Genomic DNA, 18169 nt, shown 5'->3' on the forward strand with positions numbered 1-18169 from the left:
TTTGGGTAAACAAAGAATATGAGATAATATTTGAAGTTATTTTCAAAATATAACATCGTGATATATTATTGCAGCTTCTTATACTCAACCAGATACCATCACTTGTATTGAGACACAGAAAAACAAAGAACTCAGAATCTAGTAATTATACAAACTAAAGGATATCTGCCTTTTTCTTTAATATCATTTGACATCATCATTACTTAATCTCTCACAGCACAAGCTGTGAGATAGGAGAAAGACACAAACATCTAAAATCAAAATACTTGGGCAGCTTTTTTTCCTCAAAGATTCAGTTGTGTTCATTCAGTAACGAAGTACTAGTAACATAACGTCAGACTCGTGGCTCCTAAATACCTGAGTTGTGGCAGCATTAAAGGAAATTCCAATCAATGAGCACAGGCCCAATCCTGCAGCCACTGAGAGAGCAACCAGCAAGACTCCTGCCAGCCCCACAGCACCCTGAGACTTGGCACAATCCCACCGCAACATTGTTAAACAGGCGTAGGCAAGCTGAAAGGAAGGGTGGGAGGGTATGGGAAAAAAAAAAGGCAAAATATCAGAGTGGATCCTTCTCCAACAGCTACCCGCCTTCTTCCCCAAATACACTTTGTTACAGGCACTTTTAAATAGGCATATTAGACATGTTACACAGAGGAACAGATGACAACACTGAAGCAAATGTTTACAAATTGTAAGGGTGGGGTTTTTTAAGTATTCAAAAAATGTTCTGGACTACTGACTGGTAACAATGAAGTGGATATTTAAGCCATGCTCTACTACCAGAGACAAATAAATAAATATAACTTGTTTTATTACCATTAGTAAGTAGCCACTAGCTACTCTGATGACGCTGACATCAGAAAATGACTTCAGGATGTCATCCAGGGTGGTTGTAGTAAAGGAAAGCACCTTCTGAGTAGAGTTTTGTGCAACACTTTGATGAACAACCTATGAAAAGAGAAACAAAAATTGGTGTAACTCATTTGAAAAGTTACCATTTTCTACAGCACGCATCTGAACCTGCTTTTGCCTTTATGTCCCTGTTAAAGCATGCACCCTACACAGGAGATTTCACTGATGCTAAATGAAACAAGCATATTTTATCATTATTTCCTGGAAGCTACTCCTTATCAAACAAGAATTTGCATCCTTCAGGAAAGGCTACTGCATTCGCAGCTCATTTCAAGCATTTAATTTAAATGCTGAAGTGTAAAGGTTTCCTCTTTCTGTAATTCTGGCACTGACTTGCTGCTGTATGAGTTCTGCCTTTAATCTAAGGCCAGAGTGCTCTTCAGGGTACTCCTCTCTCCCCCTCTGCCTGGACGTTTCACAGAGGTCAGAGGCAGCACAGCAGAGGTCAGAGTTTGGGACACAAAGGCCAGGCACTGTCACATGGCCTCCCCACCCGGGCTGCTGCTGGGAGAGCAGTCAACGGCTAGCTAATGTTTTCCAGACACCTTTAGAATAATCACGCCAACCAATTGCTTTTGAATTCCAAGCAGCTCTTCAGTTCCTTCTTGCTCTCAGCAAAGCAGAAATGTGCGAGAGAGCAAATTGCAAAGCCTTTGTGGCTTTTCATATCTGAATAACCAAGCAGCTTCTCAATTAAAAAGAGAATAAATCACCTTTAAAGCTGAGAGGCAAAAACTCAGTTTTAGTTAAGCATCTTCCCTGAAGCAATACTGTAAAAAGCTGTGAGAAGGAGATGTTGATCTCAGTAAGGTTTTATAGTACAGCATTCTAGGTTATGTTCAGTTTTACCTCAACATACATCCTCTGCCAGGCTTCCAGAATTGCTGCTGCCTTATCCTCATTCCAGTTGATATGTGAAACATATTCATACCCCTTGAAGTGTTCATACATTTGCTTCGGAGTCATTAACTGAAACATGGTTTGCAAAGCCTGTGCACTGTAACATGGAGAGAAATGAGAGGAGAAGAGGCATAAAATAAGCATTTTCAGGAAATTATTTTCATGGCATGAAAACCAAAACGAGAGCCTAATAGGAGCTTGCAGGAGTTCATGATTTTATAGGGCACATGTTCATATTAAAATTGAACAGAGTATAATTATTCTACTATGTATCTGGTGCAGCTGTACTGGTCTACGCAGTATTGAGGCTAAATCTGTTTTCCCTGAAGTTAATGATAGTTTTGCCATTATTTTTGGTAGGATAGGTTTTGTAAGCAAAGAATGTAACCCTGTAAATCAGTTGTAAGGATCATAATTAACAGACAGATTACTGTGAAGAGGCCAAAGGAACAGTTATTTCTACAAGATCGTGTAAATGCTGTTGGCAATTTGTCATTTGAAGACCTTGGCATTTTTTTTCAACCCTTGGAAGAAATACCAGACTAAAGTCACGATGGCTGACAAGCTTTGAGGAGTATAGAATGGCAATTATGCATCCGGACTTTCTACAGCATGCAACTTTATCCAACAATTTTAGAACGTTAAGGAACTATTTTATTTTTCACTAAGAATATATTCTTTGGCTACATAAATTTCTTTGGCTAAGTATATTCTTATGATCCTATAGAGGTTAGAAGAAAATTCTTCACTGTAAGGGTAGTGACTGACAAGAACAAGTTGCCAAGAGAAGCTGTGGATGCCCCATCCCTGTGGGTGTTAAGACCAGGTTGGATGGGCCAACCTTTGGGCAACCTGATCTAGTGGGAGGTGTCCCTGCCCATGGCAGGGGGGTTGGAATTGGATGATCTTTAAGGTACCTTCCAACCCAATCCATTCTGTGACTACTTGTTGAAAGACTTATTGCAAGAAATACAGCTTCATGTTTCGTGTCAATGTAAAAAAAGAATTCAAAATCCATATCAAAAGTTCTCTCTATTAAATATGGGAGAATTGTGCTTTGTTTAGCTTAGTGTATCCTATATTTTTTAGAACAGCTCTCTCATATGCTTTTCCCCCACAGAAATTCAGTGTTCCATGACTTCTTCAAGAGGTCTGAAACAAAGGGTTTTGTTTTATCAGTCAAAAATGTATTCAGGATGTAGTAGCACAAAGAATAGACTTTTCTGCATATTGAGTCTAAGCAAAAAGCTTAGTGGAGATTTTTGAATGCTGAGAAACGTTAAACGTGTGAGCACATTACCCGTATTATTTTTCCCCTTTTTCCTTTGATCATATTTCAAAACATGATCAAAGTTGTTCAGTGCTTTAAACGCTGTTCAGTGCTTTATGCATACATGCTAAACAACAAAGCTCCCAGGAAAAAAACCTTTTTTCTGAGCAATGTACATTATCATTCTGAGGTTAGAAGCAGGAAGCAATGACACCTCCTTAAAGAATTGTCCAATCACTCGTTTAAATTCTGCTCTCTTGAGGCGTATCCTCCTAAACAACAGTTCATAATACACATGAAAGGCAGCTGATTTTGCATGATCCTCCCCCCCCGTGTCCCAAAAACCAAACCCTAATGGGGAAAAACCTTAAAATTTTCTTTAACCATTTGTTTGTTTACCTGACAAGTTTACCAGAACTGTTCTTGACTGTACCACCAATAATCAACTCTTCCTGCCAATGCATGTATTTTCTTGACAGTCCATAGCATCCACCACTCAAAACAAGGGCTACATCAAGAGGCTAGAAAAAGTGATAAAGAAGCAATTAACCAGTTGCATAACTTCAGACAAACGCACACCCTAACTCAACACCCTGTGCATTACAGTGAGTGATATTAAAGATAGCCTAGGAGATCCACAAAGAGAAATGTGTTCAATAGATCAAGTGACCAAACAGCATCTTCTCCAAAGCCTGCCTGAGAGACAGATACATAAAACTGTGACCCATTACTTCAAATTCTTCACAAATGTCAACAAAGTTGGCCCTCCCTGAAGGAGGGCTTTGCTGCTGCATGGTGTGAGTGTACAGAGTAGCTGAGCTGTATTCCAGCAGTTGCTATCTCTGACTGATGCATTAAGCCTGCTAAGTGCCTCATCACCACTTTGCCATGCTGGGCCAGCAGCTGACAACTGTACTCTCACTCTAAATACGCAGGATTAAGTATTGCATCATCGAATGATGGAAAGTTAGAGAGTCTGGGCTAGGAGCAAATAACAGGAACTGAAAAATGACGTTGGTCAAGAATATGAACTACATACTACTTGGTACCACCTTCTCTCTTCCCTGCGTCCCTCCTCCCATTAACAGGTAGACAAAAAGATAGTAAAACTTACTTTGGTGGAATTTTTATTGGGAGCTGTGATTGGGCAATCAGGATCAGCAGGATTCAGGCAAGGTCGATCCATATAACCATGACCAACCTCTGCTTTATTCAGCATTTCTTCCCAGCTCTCCACTTGGTAGTTTATTTTCTTTAACTCTTCCAAGAATTCTAAGGGGTCAAAGTTGATCCACTGCAAAGGAGGCTTTCCTCTGCAAGAGAAATCAGGGAGAAATGATTTTAAAAATGGAAGAAAAAGAAGTACTGAAACAAGCATACTTTAAAAAATCGTATTTGCACAAATAATCGAGTCGTTTTGTGTTACAAGCTATAACCCTTACTGGTAAGGTTGTTTCATTTAGTGTAAGGTGTGTTTTAATTGCACTTTTGCTTTACGTACTTTTCTTGTAACCCTGTTGTAATTCTAACAAAAATACTCAGTTCTTACAAAGTTATTACATCAAAGGGAATATTCACAGGTTAAAAATCCTTCCATTTGCAAGAAAAGCAAAACAAATTATCAAGCACCTAAATAACAAAACAGCAGCCAACTGCTGCTTTAAAGAATTAGGGGGAGGGGAGTGGGAAAGAACAGAGGGGGCAGAGGAAAGAAAGCATTTCTCATAGTATCAGATTACTTCTTTTTACTATAATAATCATCTTGCAGATGTAATCAATCAATAAAGCTGATGTTTGTTTATCTATAACAATGCTGTGCTCCTTCAAATGCCTTGGCAGCTTGACTATCAACCATCAAGCTTTCCTGCTACTATGGCTGTCACCACTATCACTGTCACGTCTCCCACCCCCCACTTCTGAATTTGTGATGTTGACAGACTAGAAAGGCTTTTGGCTGCCTTATTCTGTGGTTCAAACCACACTGTATCTGCTTAACCAGGCTTAAGTCATTATTCCGAATCTCCCAACCAGAAAACACAAACCCCCTTATTTCCCCATCTAAAACTGTACACTAAAGGTTACGAGATGGCCATTGCAAATTGCTTTTACAGAGATATGCAAACCAGGACAGAAACAATAACTCAAATGCTAACTCTTGCATAATTAACAGAAATGCCTGCACAGATTAACAATTAACTCTTTGAAGGATTCAGGGCTTATAATATCACACTTCTAAATTGTGAGAAACCACCCACAAAAGATACTATATATAGTTTCTTTAATGATCTCATAAGCAAAGGATTTCTTTTTTTGGTCCTTAGGAACACCTGAGATTTAACCCAAGATATTTTCTTAGGAATAAATTCCTTATTAAGAAATGTTTTTTGTAATTTATTGGGGAAAAAAAAAAAAAGTTATTTCCAAAAGAAGGATAAAATTCTTTAAGCACGGATTCAGAACTTAGGTTTTCTTTTACACACTAGCAGAATAAGAAAAAAAACAACACTGGAATTAAATCAATGCCTACAAATCAACTCCTAGAAGCAGAAATTAAAAAAATAATCCATGCATATTTTCTGTAGAGACATTGTAGTTTTTATTTTTTGTTAAAACTCAAAATCATACATAGTTACACAATTAAAATCAGTCAGACTAGAAAGTTATACAAAAGCGTGCTTACAATAGATAGGCAGTTCCTGACTGTAGCTTTGCTCCCTCCCAGAAGCAGTCCAAAGGAGTGATAATTAAGCAAGGATAAAGATATTCTATGATCTGTCAAAACCAGAAGGGGTAAAAACACAGTTAGTCCAGAATACAATGTAATAGAATACAATCCACAATCTAAGCAAACTGAATCATGAGAATACAAAAAGCTTATAACTAAATCCCTGCTATGCATACCTGGTCCATGTAACCTGCTTCTGTGATGAGTTCTCCTGATTTGTAACATAAATGTTCCAATTTCCATTGTCTGTAATAAAGATAAAGAACACATTTTTCTTCAACAGTTACTGAAGTTATTTTTAAAATGTAACATACTTTTAAAATTGCAACTTACATTCCCACATTGGCCTCAAGCAGCAAATCCCTGAGGAGGGCAAATTTTATTCATGATAGATCTATCACACCTCACATAAAAAGCAAAGGCCTTTCTTCTTGCAGTTACAGAATAGATATGTTTCAGTTATTGTAGACTCTCTCTGTCCATGGAGCTGCTTTTGAATGAGCAGGATGGCCCACATTGCTTACTGGGACAGAAATCTGGCTTTATATGAATGAGACCACTTGGGATTTCAGGTATTACCCTATGACAACTGAGAGAGAAGTTGTCTTCAGGCTCAGAGGACTAGCATACTCCTAACTGACAAACATGCAGGAGAAAAGAAACCACTAGGATTTCTGCCTTCCTTTTTCAGATGCATTAGAACTTCTAAAAACAAAACAGGAGCCAGGCAAGAGATAATTAGAGCCTTAGCATTAACTCATCGATGTGCTGAAGATATGTCCTGAAAGACACTGGGGTTCATGCCTCAGACAGCACCCACAGACACTTCATCATGTAAGCAGTAACTCTGAAGGAACCGCTTTTCAAGAAGATAGCTCACTAGCCCAGAACTGGCACCCTCCTAAGATGTATCTTTAAGATTTTTCTTGTTGGATAACATGCAACTCCCAGCCTTCAGTATATGCACAGACACTCTGAAGGCCAACTCTACTATGACTCTACATTACCACACAGCTGTTGTTTCACCCACTGCCACTTCTCACACAACTGCATTTCCCTTTATATCCAAGCTACTAGAAGGACAGTAAACTGTACTAGTGTTCACAGACGTTATATGCCTCATGACAGTGTCAACAAAGTGATTCATCGCTAATATGGAAGGCTTTTCAACATTAGGAATCCCACAGGTAAGGTCCTATGTTTCGAACACAGACATCACACCTTACTGAAGACAGGTGCTGGATACTGTACAGCTGCTCGTAGAGGTACGTTTTCTAAATCTCTTCCAACTCATTTATCCCATTTTATTTGTCAAAAGCCAGTTCATCATTGCTATCATGCCACAATGTCAAGTATCAAAAACCAGTGACGTTCAAATCAGAAAGTCCTACGGGACAGGCTCTGAAGTGCTAACCAGTTAAAAGCATGGGTAGGGAAGCATGCGCCCACTTTTTCGTAGTTACAGGAAAACTTAATTTTCCCCTTACCTGTTGTACATATAGACATGTACTCTGCTGGCCTGAAGTGCAGAGTCAAGGTGCTGTCGGAGTGCTTCTGTTGTTAGTACATTAGCACCATCTTCCTGTGGAGTCTGAATCATGAGCTGGGGGTTAAACATGGCCTCTTCTCCAATCTTCTGCCGTGTGTAATTTAGCTCCCGGCTCACTCGTCCACCAACTGATGGGAAAAAATCAACAGATTTGTACTAGCCGATAATTGCTTATTCAGGATGCACACAATGAGCACTCTCCAGTCAAAAAAAAGCTCTGCCACACACATGGACTATTCTACCTCAAACTGATCACAGTATAACTAGTAACAAATTTATTTTAGCAACACTGCAACAAAAAATATACTCCTCATAAAGGCACCATTGCCCCAACTGCACTAAAATATCAACGCGTACACTGGAGCTTCAAACAGTTTTTCTATGTTATAACCAATATTCCTTATGTAAAAAGTTGTTTTTTTTTTTAAAGGAAGAAAAAAGAAAAACCTTTTCCTTGCAGACCAGACCAAATACTCCTATGTTACAATTTCTTACACTTGTGTAAACAGTCTGCTCCAATAGCACATTTCAAGATAAATGGCTTTAATTTACACTCTTCTCCTAAATAATTTGGCAACGGCAGAAGGAGAACATTTCTCTTCAACTAAAAAAAAAATGGAAGAGGGAAAAAGTAAGTGAACCCGCATACTTCTCTCAGTCTTAAACAAAAAATAAAATAATAATAAAAAAAAAAGTTCACATAAAGAGATGCACTTTTGAATGTAGCAGAAAGGACTGTCTATTGTCTATTTGCCCTAGTAGTTTGGTACCTGCATAGCATGCTGTGATGCAGGAGGTAATTAGTACACAACATCTGTTTCTAAATCCAGATGAGCTGAACAGTGTGCTCCATACCAAAGCATGATTTAAAAAAAAAAAAAAAAAAAAAAAAAAAAAAAAAAAAAAAAAAGAAAGAACAAAGGAAAAGGCAGAGGGAAACCACAAAGTAGACAGGCTCTAGAGGGAGCCATATTCAATTTGCCTTGCCAAAAATGTTACGTAAGAATGGAAAATTATCTTCCCACTTACAGAATAGTATTCAGCTCCAGTTCATATACTTCATATAACCTCCCCTGTAGTCTCTCTAACAAGTGCACGTGGGAGGAAGGGTCAATTAATTCAGCCAACTAGCTGAATCAAGACCACATCCAGATGAGGAGGACGAGAATACCACCAACATGTTGTTTCCATCTCTTACAATTTATTACCTTTATTGCTCTGCGAAGTCCAAGCTACAGACCTGCTCTAATTTGTTACATTTTTTTCAGTCCCAGTCACCTTGGCACTGGTGATCTGAATTACTGCCAAAATTTAGCTCTGCAATAGTGTGAACAGAAATTAGACATGCACATCTATCTCTTCCTAGGCCATATAATGGAAGACGAATCTGCAACCTGTTGGCAGGGTGGGAGATGACATTCTCAAGTCTGAACAAGCCAGTGACATATCAGCTGGGCCCTCAACCCACCCATAAAATGCCCTCAGGGCTAAGAGGACCACCAGGCAAGAAGCTGGGCCCCTGCAAGGATAAAGCTGTCAGAATCAGACCCTCAACAGTTAAACTGTATTGTCGTTTTGGCATGAGGCATCACTTAATCTCTAGATCAAGAATTCTTTGAAAAAATAAGTATTTCACCAACAAGCTCCATTTTCTCAGCCTGTCACATGTGGCATTATCTCCTTCACACCCACTAACAATGGCCAGCTCGCAGTAAGAGAAAAATGAAAAGCAAAGTACAACTCCCCCACCTAGATTCCCTTTATAACTTCTTAGCATCCCTTTTACTACTGCATACGTCTGGTAAATAAATAAATGTGCTAATTTATATCAAGAATAAAAGACTGAAACACTTAAGACTTTGCCTCAAATGTTTGACTGTGTATATGCACAGAAACTATAGCTAAATGCAAATTCCAGTCAAGTAGCACCCTCCGTAACTAAACAATCACTCCACACTGGAAGTTAGTTTGCACACCCCTGTATCATATTCATTATATTTTTTTTGTGTGTGTGAATGGCTTATTTATTGCATTTCAGTACTTTCACTCATCAGCCTAATTCATGTCCACCAGTTCATGTCCACTGCTGTCCTTCTGGGCAGTACTCTATGGTATGCTAATAAAACCTGCTCTGTCTTAAAGAAATACAGGGGAGGGGGTAGAGGACCACAGTTATCCTAACCTATGTGTCCTGGAACCAGAGCTTTCTTTTGCGGCCCTTTACGCTGCAAGCACTTCAGAAGACAAAATGTCTTTCTCCTTCTTTTGTGTCTCTATGCCAGCCACGACAATAAAGCCCCAGTTTTATGAGGACTGTGGAGTCTACCATAAACATCTACTTCTGGTACTATATTCTCTCCCATTCCGCTCAGACTTAACTTTTGAATTTAGCTAGGACTTAAACCAACAAATCACGCGTCATTCAAGACAAAGGACGGCATTCCTATCTCTGCTGAAAGTGACCAACTGTTTACTATCAACAGAAATGATTGCTTCCTAATCAAGCTCCTGTCAAACCACATTAACTTCACTGAATAAGGCAGATTTAGCTAATCAAAACTGCATCACAGAAGTCAGTCATCAGAACAGAAGCTGTTTTTCCCCCCTTTTTTATTCAAAACAGGAATAGCAAAACCATCCAGGAACAGGGGCACATATTCCAGAACTTAACAATAGATCTGCTGAGCATTCTTCTTAAGGCATTACATCATTTAATTGTTTTTTTTTAACGGGTCCATTACATACATTTGGTCTGCCAAATAGAGTAAAGATAAATCCACAGGCAAACATGGTTACTTTATACAACATAACACTCATATACGAAGAAATTATGAAATTAAACAGCAGAGGAAAATTCTGACTGCCAAAGACTGACTACATGAAAACACAGGGACTAGACCAAAAGCAAGTGGATCACATCAGTGGCCTTGCAATGTATCAGAAGAAATAAAGCACAAGAAGACAACAAACAAACAAAACACAGTATGCTTCTACCAGTTGTGATTTCATTTATTTTAACAGAAAATTTGCAAAGATCTCCGGAGGCTTCCATACCCAGAGGTCTTAAGCCTCCACAATCAGCAGAACAAGAATGAACATTTTGTTGTTGTTCACTCTACTTGCTTTTTTAGAATCCACAGTTGGTGCCAAAATCTAAGCAAGAAACTGCTAAAAACATCACTGAAATGCACCTAAAGCCTCTAGCCTCATTGTGTAGTGAAATTATGCAAAACTATGCTCACCATTTGCACACTCCACAGAAACTCATTCCTTATACTCATAAGAAAAAAAAAAAAAGCATATTACATTCATCATACAATTTCCACGCTATGGGACAAATGATGTAATGGAAAAAACAACCAATGATTAATACGGTGGTCTTTTGTGGTTTTCCTTTATGGACCCTATTTTCTTATATTTGGTGACAGCAACACTCAAAACGCTACAGAGTTCAAATGTGTATATGACATTGAATAAAAATGCTTCTCATTTTATTCCATATTGAAGACAGACTGAACTGTTTCCCTTTAACATTCTGGTGACAAAATCCATATATTTTTCTCCTTTTTTGATAGATGAAACACCACTTGATGGATTTGGAGTCCTTTCTTACATGATTTCTTATAATTTTGTGCCTTGACAGCTGAGTCGGTGGCACAAATGCCTGCAAGCCATAAGACTGGTTTAAATAGCAGATCGGTACGTGGTCGCATGGCTAATGGTAATACAAGGCAGCAGTTTGTACACTATCCTTCAAGTGCTGTCAACAGATTCTGGGTGTCTGTCTGCTGGAAATGAGATACCTTGCCTTCTGTAAAATTTAGCTAACAAGAAAATTAAAAAAAAAAAAAGTATTAATAAAAAATAATAACATCAGTGTGCTGGCACCATACCTCTGTTAACGTATTGGGTTTCTAATGCTCAAATATGTGTTTGAAGGTGTTCAAGATAGGACTTCTTTGCTGCCAGCATTTTCTTTGCAAAATATTGGTTCTTGCGAGAAGCCCGAGTGGCTTTTTTGGAGAAGAGGAAATGTTTCCCCTTTGCCCCCACCAACACTACATCCCTCCTGGCTCTTCATGCATGGCAGAGCTGGTTTCAGCCAGTCTGCGTCCTGTACCGCTGAGCACGCCACTGCTCCTCCTCAACCTCCCCACGGGCTTACACGGAGGCACTACATCCTTGGCCCTTCTGAAGGGCCTGAGGAGAGCAGAAGTTGTCAGTGGGCCACTAAGAGCTGCATGGGGACCACCGTCTCTCCCTCCCCCAGCAGCAATGAGCAGCTGTCAGGTGGAGACCAGTTTTAGTCACCCTTAACTCGAGGCAGGCCACAACCCTCGAGCCACCGGTGGAAGGCCCTGTATCGCCTTACTGAGCACTTGGGGCACAGTCCCAGGGTCTCCGTCATCAAACTGAAATGCCCTGGTGCATCTGAAGTGACAAGCATGCAGGAAACTAAAACTCCTTCCCCATCGTATACATTTGCACAATACCAATGCACCTTCAGGCAACACAAGAGCGAAACCGTGTTTGTTTTCATCAGCACAATTGCTGATAGATTTCCACTGACTAACCATTTTGAAGTGACTGAGTACTTCAGCTGATGTATTCATTTCTACTGTGCATGTCACGGTATTACCTACATCTTCCCCATGGTTAGCATTCAAAATGTACGTGGTATTACATTAACATGCCTATAAAAGAGCTACGGGATCTGCTGCTGGGAATTGCAGTCCCTTCCATACTGAGCAGTTTCAGGAGCAAATCTGACCTCTGCTCCACTAAGAGACTGATCTCAAATCAGGCGATGAGCGATAGCCAGAAACCACTGCTTGCTAATTTACTGCCCATTTGTTCAAAAGGCATGAAATGTTTCTATTCCAGACTATCTTACAATGTTCCATTCCAAGTTACTGGAATTGCAACATATAGCCTGAGGTTTTGTTCTTTTTTTTTTTTTCCAGACACCAATGCTACCTGTATTAACCATTCAATAGCTACCTTGCTTGCACGATTGTGCTACAACTACCTCAGCAGAGAGCAAGCTCTCTCTAAAAAAGAACATTTCTGAGAGCCAAACACTTGGGATAAAAGCATTTGCCTACCATTGCAGAGCGGTGGACTTTGGGTAACCAAGACTTCCAGAAATGTCTACTGATTTGAGGGCTTAAGTTTTTCCTTGACAAGTTTAACATGCCTGAGTGGTGTAAAATTTTCTGGAGAACCTCCTGCGTGAAGACTATGGGCCTTAAGGTGTTTACATGTGAGCACATTTTTCCAGGATTGTAAACATGTGCCATGACAGCATTCCTGTCCAAACTTCTGACAGCGACAACTCAAGGCACTGAGCCATACCTCTAATAGGCACGAGCACAATGGTTTCATTGCATGAATGAGAAGATCTGAAAAGGTCCCAAAAGACACAGGCCCTATTTTTAATAGATCAGATACTTAGGGGTTTCCCTTTAAGGGATTTTTCCCTTACAATGTCGACATTACTGCCTAAACATTACCCAATGCAGGCAACATCTGCCATTTGTGCTATTTTTTACCGCCACGACAAGACTGAACCAAAAAATAATAACCCTTCACGACTCGGTAATCATATAAAAGCAAAGACCAACAATTATATCCCAGTGTGGTCACCTGAGACTCAACCAACCAACCCAAAGGACAGAGAAAGACAAGAGCAGCAGCAGAAGAAGAAACAGGAGGACAAGAAGAGAGCTGCAGGTGCCTTGCACCTTCGGTGCTCACCCTGTCTCCACGACAGCCTCCTGGAGGGGCTGCTTGATGGGTACCCCACAGCACCTCCAGCAGCACTGTCTTCCCTCTGCTCCTCTTCCTCTCTTTGCACTGCTCTTATATGCTGTCCCTATTACGTGTGTATAGGGGTGTTACTCAAAACTGCTGATGGAAAAGGGGTTACAGTCCATTACAACGGTGGGCAGAAGAGCCAGCCCACCACAGCCTCAGCCCCCTGTCTGAGTCGTGTACCAGGATTAGAAGTACTCATACCTGTCACACGTCACAGAAGGCACTACCCAACGAAAATTGCACAGGACTGAAACCTCCTAAAGAGAAATTGAGATATAAGACTGGAGTTCTCTGGTATGAAGATTACCCTGCCTCTTATTGGACACAGAAAAATAATGGCCTTTTGATTTAAAGCTTCCTGTTGCTCTCAAGGGAGCCTGTCTTTGTGTTCTCCTGGATGTTTGAGCTTGTGCGTGCTGCTCGCTCATCACGCTCTTTGTCAGCTACAGAATACAGTTTTTCTGCACACAGGCTGTATTAGTTAGCATCCTGATTTTTCCTGACAGAAGAGCCTGCAAGGAAGCACCTTCTTCAGAATTAAGTTCCTCTAGGCCTGGCTGGCAAAGGACAAAGGTACCGGAATTCAGTTTTCATTGAAACTGAAGTTTATTCAATATAAGAAATGGGACATTTGGCAAGTTCACTTCTTGAAATGTTTAAAAGGCTGTCTACTTGTTAAGTCAGAACTGTTGTTGATTTACGGGGTCAATGGTGGTTAATTTATTAACTACCAACTGTAAGACATTACATCATGTATTTGATGTATGTAATATTCTAAAGATGCTAAGGATGGATCTTGTCAATCCATCAGGATTACATCATTAAATGTTTTGGTTACCTGCACTGATTTCTTTTTTTCTGTTCATTTCTTTAATAATGTAAATAAAAAGAGAGAGTGCAAGTAATGCAAAAGTTAAGGAAGTACCTGAAACTGAGCTATCAAAAAAAAAAAAAAAAAAAAAGGAAAAAAAAACACAACCATGAGGAATGACGTGCTTGCATAGTGGTAAGCAGTCAATGCCTTAAAGAGATTACATGGTCATTCAATGGTCTGTTCAACAGCTCAATGAAAAATGATAATCTTTATCCTGTAATTAAACATGATCTATGCTAGCACTACACTACAGACAGTCAGAAACCCCCTGCTGCATCTAGGCTTTCTTGCAGAGCATTTACTCCACTGAATACATATACGTGCATTTGTATAGCTCACAGGGAATGGCAACAGTTTTGCCTGCCCAAGTTGAGGCAGCCTGCACTCTCCCATTTCCCTTCCCAAAGTCCACGCAAACCATCTACACTTCTCCCTCCCCTCCCATGCTGATGTCCAACAAGAGGACATCATCACACCTCAATATGAAGATTTAACCAGCTTCCATCTCTTTTGGCACTGCTGGCTTCAGGTAAAATCTAGAAGCAATATGGCCATCTCAAACATTTCTGTCAGGATGTGAGTTAGATAATTCTAGGCTCTCTGTTATTACTTTAAAAAAAAAAAAAAAAAAAAAAGGCTATGGCTTACAAATATATATTAAAAAAAAAATTATGAAAGCCACCAAAACACTTCAAAAGGCTGCTTTTTATTTCCCAAGCCATCATACGATATGAGTTAAGTTACTTCTCACACATGCTGGGGAGGACTCCAGTGTTGCTGTTACAAATTTCATTAATGCTGACATGACTATGAATAGCAAAAATAAAAACACACATCAAAGATGACTTTTCATTCTGTCACAGTTTGACAAAGTTTAGAGCAGTGACAAGGACACAAAGCTGTCTGCAGGCTCAGGAAGACAGCCCAACAACAGCTGCCTCAGATTGCAGTGGGAAACTTTCCCTGCAATTTTAGAAGCTAAAACCTTTTCTTTCTGAAAATCAAATAAAAGCTGCTTTTACATGTATGCATCTGTATCACCCATGGGCAGAAAAAAAAATGTTATTACTGACTAGGTACAATACACAGATCACTAAAAAAAGAATATGTGTTTTTTGATGTATTTCTGGCCTCATGTCTTGAGAAACTGGAAAGTGAAATAAATAAATAAAGCCCTAAACTGACAAGTTGAACAGTACAAGCTGGGGAAAAAAAATACAAGAAGCTTTGAAACATACAAGAATACACAAAACAGGCAAAACTGGTAGATGTAATTCAAACTTTCCAATTAAACATAAAACGCAGTAGCTGCTTACTGAGCTGTGACACATGTCCTTGGTAACAGGATATGAGCTGTTCACCTCTGGGTCACTGGTTCTAATCCAGCCAGGAACAATAGTGACCACAAGTTGTTTACCATCTGACAGCTGTTTGCTAGCTTATGTGAAATGAGTTGGTGGTCTCCGTCCATTTCCTAATGGGCAGGTGTCCATATTATAGAAAACCACCGTCACAATTGGTATCCTTGTTGACCATCTCAACAAAGAGGCTGAGGAATGAATGGATACGGAGAGAGAACTACCCTTTCTTCCAAAGATGTGGTCCCTTCGGGTCAGAGCTGAGCCACAGGTTTTGGTGGAGAAACCCAACTATTGAATTTTCTTGGTGAGGTACCAAAGGAATAAAGGACTCTACTATTCCCTAGAAATCAGGGAGACAGTCTACAGATAGGGTAGATGGCTAATACAGACTGTTGCAACTCTAACAGTTTATGGGTCTGTAGCAGTTCACACCTATTGGTGAGCAGAACTGATGTTCTTATTTTTATTTTATTTTAATTTTTTACTTTTCATTAATTGAAAGCAAACACTTGTGCATGCTTAATAACAGGCCATAATCCCAAAACATACAGAAAGGGACCAAGATTCCAGCAGTTCTGCTGTGAAGGGCATGTATGGGGCTTCAAGATCTAAACCTAAGGACTTTAGAACAGCTGAATAGAACTGTTTTAAGTTACTTTAACTTAAATACGGACTTCTGCTGGGTAATATGTTAAAAACAATTTGCTGTGTTGTTCCACAGCAGTCAGCTTTCCTCTAGGCCCAACTTTTCATTTAACCTCTCAGTGCCTTTTCCTCAAATATGTAATTGTTTTCCTGTGTGGTTAAAAGCAGCATTTTGAAGTCTTTTCATCTGCACTCCTGGGATAGCACAAATTTCATCTGTACATGGAGTAGCACACAATTCGAATGCACTTTTTTTTTTTTAAAGGAGCAGAAAACAGTAAAAAAAAAACTCTTCATCCAGAACCTTTCAGGAGATACCATGCCCTAAACAGTGCTTTTAGGAGACAGCAGAGCTAACATATAGAAAAATGAAAGGAATGAACATGTTATGAAACAGGGTACAGTTTCTTTCAAGTATTCCCTACCAGCTGCTTGCTGTACCATCTGTTGTTGCCTAAGCAGCTTCCTTCTGAATGGCTCTGCACTGAAGCAGAACTGCTCTCACTGTTGGACACAATCAGGTCAGGTCAGCACTCCCCCCAGCACCGAACCTGCTGCCTGTCACGGCTCCCCCCATCTCGATATTTCTTGCTGGCCACCAGCTCCCACGACAGTGCTGCATCTGTCAAGAGGCCCATTTTTCATAGCTTGCCTGCTATTCACGCCACGCAGTAAAGTGCACATTTGATTTTGTGCAGGATGCAATCAGAGATTCCTGTCAGATACACTGAGAGCGCGACCATATGGCCAAGTTCATTCTAAAACAGAAAGGACTGGGAAAGAAAGTTAAACAAACGAACGAAACCACGTTACACAGAGCAATCCTGATTTTATACTTCTGGCTAGCCTGGTGGTTCAGAGAACTCTGTGTCATCACCAAGCCTGCTTTCCGACTGAATGGTCTGCGCTCCCTTTAAAAGCAAAACGACCCAAAACTCTGCAAAAAGGAGGAGAAATGCCCCCGCTGCCTCAGTAGTGAGGGATGTGATGCACGTTTTCCATGAGGCCGAGCCCTGTGCCTTGAGTTGAGACCCCCTGCAACCCGCCTGCGGACAGTGCCGGTGCTGGCAGCGTGTGCCTCGCAGATCACTCAGCCCCTGCCACCTCCTGCCCCGCTTTGGCCAAGCTGAGAGCACCTCTGGGCTCCCCAGAAAGCCTGAGAGCACCCCTGGGCTCCCCAGAAAGCACTGAGGCCCCGTGTCCGTGGGCTGCCAGCAGAGGCCTTGTGGGGCCCGGCACAATGGATGCCCCGGCCTCGGAGGAGCATCGCGCTGGGCTGATTTATTTCCAGTGCTGCTCCTTCTCTCTGCATCTGTGCAGGGAAACACACATCACTGGGAGCCACTTTCATGATTTTGTTGCGATCAGGATTAGCTGGATTAGGGGTTGATTCATAAGGACCCCCTGCGGCTGTGAGGAAGTTTCATCACAAGGTCAGTGTGGTGTGAACTATATTCTGTCAACACCACCACTCCTTATAGCCGGCTACAAAAAATACAAAAGAAAAAAAAATTGCAAATGTGAAATATATGAATGAACAGTTTACAGCAACAAAGAGATTTACAGATTTCCCCATCAGATGTGTACACTTCAACGCTGTGTTCCTTTAAAACAAGAAACCTGTATTAGTCATTTTTAATTTATAAAGAATTTAGTGGTTTAGGAGGTGGGAGGAACCTGGGGAATAAGTGTAGCAACCCACACACTAAACCACAGAGGAACTTCTGGCACTTACTCTAAAACCAGTCATGCAGCTTGAAGATTGTTGCGCTGTTGAGATTTTATTACATATAATGCTGTCACCTTCAGGACTATTTAATTCCTAGCCCCCGAAGTGCAGTAAGTAACAGAGACATTAAAAAAAAATAAAAATAAAAAAAGAAAATTGTGGGTTGGAATGCAGAAAGGAGAAGCCGAATTAAAGTTTTTTGTTTGTTTTTGCTCCTTAAAGCATAATTACCAACCTCTTACCTCCCCCCGAAAGGGTCCCCTCCCCCCATCATAATGACATCGCTCAAAGACAGCAACACATTTGTAGCCTGCACGATGCAAAATAAAATCTATAGTGAAAGAGGGGCACTTTTGTTTTGCATGTGTGTGTAGGGTTTTTTTT

At 40.4% G+C, this 18169-nt stretch overlaps 1 protein-coding gene across 3 annotated transcripts in view; it reads right to left on the reverse strand.

Annotated features, from left to right (window-relative positions):
* The window catches only part of PTCH1 (patched 1), a 67027-nt gene that overhangs the window by 36574 nt on the left and 12284 nt on the right, over window positions 1-18169 (reverse strand). For all 3 annotated transcript variants that reach the window (XM_082783084.1, XM_082783083.1, XM_082783085.1), the window contains exons 3-10: window positions 7298-7487; window positions 5987-6056; window positions 5766-5857; window positions 4200-4398; window positions 3485-3606; window positions 1765-1912; window positions 820-951; window positions 358-513 (exon numbers count right to left, since the gene is read on the reverse strand). In XM_082783084.1, the coding sequence (XP_082639210.1) occupies window positions 358-513; window positions 820-951; window positions 1765-1912; window positions 3485-3606; window positions 4200-4398; window positions 5766-5857; window positions 5987-6056; window positions 7298-7487 (1109 nt within the window). The remainder of the gene's footprint in view (window positions 1-357; window positions 514-819; window positions 952-1764; window positions 1913-3484; window positions 3607-4199; window positions 4399-5765; window positions 5858-5986; window positions 6057-7297; window positions 7488-18169) is intronic.

This window comes from Aythya marila (assembly GCF_965140915.1).
Source record: "Aythya marila genome assembly, chromosome: Z".
NCBI classification, from domain to species: domain Eukaryota; kingdom Metazoa; phylum Chordata; class Aves; order Anseriformes; family Anatidae; genus Aythya; species Aythya marila.